General features: G+C 45.2%; 1 protein-coding gene across 1 annotated transcript in view; it reads left to right on the top strand.

Moving 5' to 3' along the window:
- LOC101849848 (tctex1 domain-containing protein 2) overlaps positions 1-3,754 on the top strand; it is a 14,786-nt gene that overhangs the window by 7,829 nt on the left and 3,203 nt on the right. The window contains exon 3 of the mRNA XM_005100100.2: positions 2,921-2,990. Coding sequence (XP_005100157.1) covers positions 2,921-2,990 — 70 coding nt within the window. The remainder of the gene's footprint in view (positions 1-2,920; positions 2,991-3,754) is intronic.

Consider the following 3,754-nt stretch of genomic DNA (forward strand, 5'->3'; position numbering starts at 1 on the left):
TAAATATTTTTTTTCTTAATTTTGATTGGTTAAACCATTCAAGAGTAAAATTTTCCATTAGGCCTACGGAAGCAATAATAACCATAAAAGGTGACGCTTTATTTGTTCAAAAGATAAGGTTTTCCCCCGAATCAACAATAGTTGCTTGAGAGCTGGCCCGCCCGTGAGCGATTTTAGTCACCTTGCGCGCGCTCAGTGGAGTGAGAGAGGGAGACTAGTTTTGTCGCCTGGAGCGCTCAGTGACAGGGGGGCCAGATATTCTGCATATCGCGGAAACCTTTCAAGATGGTGACCCAGTGGTCAGGAAGTCGTCTACTAGAAAGTAGATTCTGTATCTCGGGAAAAAGTGGGCTGTCTCAAGAGACAGAATGTATAACTGGGCTGTCTCAAGGAGATGGAATGGTCAACTGTCTCAAGGAGATAGAATGGTCAACTGTTTCAAGGAGATGGAATGGTCAACTGTTTCAAGGAGATGGAATGGTCTACTGTCTCAAGGAGATAGAATGGTCAACAGGGCTGTCTCAAGAGATAGAATGGTCAACTGGGCAGAAAGACGTCCTACCACAGGGTTCAGTGATCTGAGCGCAGACTTGGGGTTTATTTTCGTGTGTGACCTCTGGAGTTTTGTTTTTCCTTGCGCAGGTTCCGTCCGGTGAATGTGAAAGAAATGCTGCATACTGTGCTGGGGGAGAAGTTGACGGGGAAGACGTACAGCTCCGAGGACACGACGGCCTGGACCAAGGAGATCTCCGAGACCATCAGGGACCGGTTGAAAGGTCAGCCAAGTGTTGTCTGGTCCAGCGGGAAACTCTTTAGGAAACATTTGAGACGGCACACGTCGGTTTTTTGTTCATGTATAACAAAGGGTGCAGTATTTTGGGGGGTTATTCCTTAATCCCTGATTTTTCCTCCATATCTCTTTGTAAATGTACGTCAGCCCCAACGAGGTTGCAAACAGACCGAAATCGCTTTCAACGAGGTCGCGATAACCAAATAAAAGCATTTAGCGGCCCCAAAAGCGAAGAATTTTTCTCCTTTGTCTCCCATCTCTGCGAAGCTTAAGGCCCCATCCTCGATTCCTAACATATTGTATTGCTAGATCTAGTGTACCTCCTAATAATGGCCCCAAAGCCGAGAGGATGGACGAGGGTTAGCCTACAGTAGAGATGGGAGGGGGTGGGTGGGAACACAATGCGGGCTGTGTGAAATTGGATTAACTCTGGAACGAGTAGGTCTAGATCAAGACCTTTATTTTTTTTCCAATTTTCTTTTCTTCCCTGATCAGAAAATCCAAGCTCCTGCCTTTACTTTTACAGTGGAATCCTGTTATAACGAGAGGGAGGGACCGGTGCGAAATGTCCATTATAGCAGGATTCTCGTTATAAGGGATCCAGTAATAAATTCAAGGGAAATAGTAAAATAGGCCTAATCTATGAGTTTGGTGTTCTGTTTATTCCTTATTGTATTTCCCCTGATGATGATTTTGTTCAACATAATCTCTAGGTCTTACTTGATCTAAATTCGAATCAGGTTTCTTTCTCTAGCACTAGCAATGTTGACAGCTCGGCGTTGGCGATCAGAGAGAAGGGGCTCTGGCTCTAGGCTAACTCGCCCTCTGTGTTGTCCCCCACCCCACCACACCCTGTGCTACGTTGTGTCTGCTTGCGCACGTCACACATTCGCTCCATCTATCACAGCATTGTGACCTCTCCATCCCGCACCAGAAAAGTGAGAGGCACAGTATGCCTAGATAATCTAGACTGGGCTGGCCTATCATGCGATGCGTTCTGCTTGTCTGCGCATTCCACACCCTCCCCACTCATTCGCTCCGGCCTTCATTGTTGGTTTGCGTTGGCTCTCCCATTCTTTGTTTCGCTGGATCACCAACAACTTTCTCTACTGGCGAGGTTATATGTTTAATTTGTCTGTGCGCTGTGCACAGCAGCAGCAATATTCCGTTATAACCAACTCACGTGACTGTCTGATTGCGCAATAGCAGTATTTTATTTAAAAAGATAAAGGAGGGGGGGAAAAATGGGGTTTTAGAATAGTGGCTTTATAACGGACTTCTCGTTGTTTCAGGACTTGTTATAAGTGGACTCCACTGTAGTAGATCTAGGCCTAGATGTGAGAGAAGTGTTCTGGAAAAAAAATTTTTAACAATGCAGAAATGACGGCGAGAACACTGCTCAAACACGTGCACACTGATGTTGTTTGAAAATTTCGTCATCAGGGGGAACAACTGTTTAAATTACTGGTATTGGTACATTGTTTAATATAATTACTTGTCTCCTTTCTTTTCTTTAGCCTTGGTCACATTCAACGAGAAGTCGGATCCAACGAGGACAACAAGCCGGTCCCGGCAACCTCGATGAATGCGACAGCCACTGTATTGTAATTGTTTAGTCCACAAAACTTGGAAGAAATAGATGAAGAAAATTGGATGATGTGTCCGGAGTGATCCACAGATGGATTTTTTTTGGGGGGGGGCACTCAATACACACACATGCAGTCATGGTTGAGTTCTTCCCTGAGTCCCTCAGTCATCACTAAGTCATTGACCGAGTCGTAGCCAAGTCCTTGAGTTGTCACCAAGTCCTTGACCGAGTCATAGCCGAGTCCGTCAGTCGTCACTAAGTCGTTGACCGAGTCATAGCCGAGTCCTTGAGTCGTCAGCAAGTTGTTGACCAAGTCAAAGTCAAGTCCTTGAGTTGTCGCTATGTCAGTGACTGAGTCATTGCCGAGTCCCTTAGTCGTCACTAAGTCATTGACCAAGTCATAGCCGAGTCCTTGAGTCATCACCAAGTCGTTGACCGAGTCATAGCAGAGTCCTTGAGTAATCAAAAAGTCGTGGACCGAGTCATATCAGAGTCCTTGAGTCGTCAGCGAGTCGTTGACCGATGGTTTCTTCTCTCCCCAGACATGGGCCACGACAGGTACAAGTTTGTCGTACAGGTCGTGATCGGGGAGCAGCGGGGGGAGGGCGTCAAGTAAGTCCAAACTAGTGGTGTGTGTCTTGTCAAGTAACAAACTTGTGGTGCGTGTCTTGTCAAGTAACAAACTTGTGGTGTGTGTCTTGTCAAGCAATAAACTTGTGGTGCGTGTCTTGTCAAGTAACAAACTTGTGGTGTGTGTCTTGTCAAGCAATAAACTTGTGGTGCGTGTCTTGTCAAGTAACAAACTTGTGGTGTGTCTTGTCAAGTAAGTCCAAACTTGTGGTGTGTGTCTTGTCAAGTAATAAACTTGTGGTGTGTGTCTTGTCAAGTAAGTCCAAACTTGTGGTGTGTGTCTTGTCAAGTAATAAACTTGTGGTGTGTGTCTTGCCAAGTAAGTCCAAACTTGTGGTGTGTCTTGTCAAGTAACAAACTTGTGGTGTGTCTTGTCAAGTAAGTCCAAACTTGTGGTGTGTGTCTTGTCAAGTAATAAACTTGTGGTGTGTGTCTTGTCAAGTAAGTCCAAACTTGTGGTGTGTGTCTTGTCAAGTAAGTCCAAACTTGTGGTGCATGTCTTGTCAAGTAACAAAGTTGTGGTGTGTGTCTTGTCAAGTAATAAACTTGTGGTGTGTGTCTTGCCAAGTAAGTCCAAACTTGTGGTGTGTCTTGTCAAGTAACAAACTTGTGGTGTGTCTTGTCAAGTAAGTCCAAACTTGTGGTATGTCTTGTCAGTCCGCCAATAGAATTAACATTTGACATATTCCAGCAGTGTAGCTTATCTATAGGTGTACATGTGGGGGGACCATCTACATGTGTACAGG

Source organism: Aplysia californica, unplaced genomic scaffold (assembly GCF_000002075.1).
Source record: "Aplysia californica isolate F4 #8 unplaced genomic scaffold, AplCal3.0 scaffold00235, whole genome shotgun sequence".
Taxonomy (NCBI): Eukaryota; Metazoa; Mollusca; class Gastropoda; order Aplysiida; family Aplysiidae; genus Aplysia; species Aplysia californica.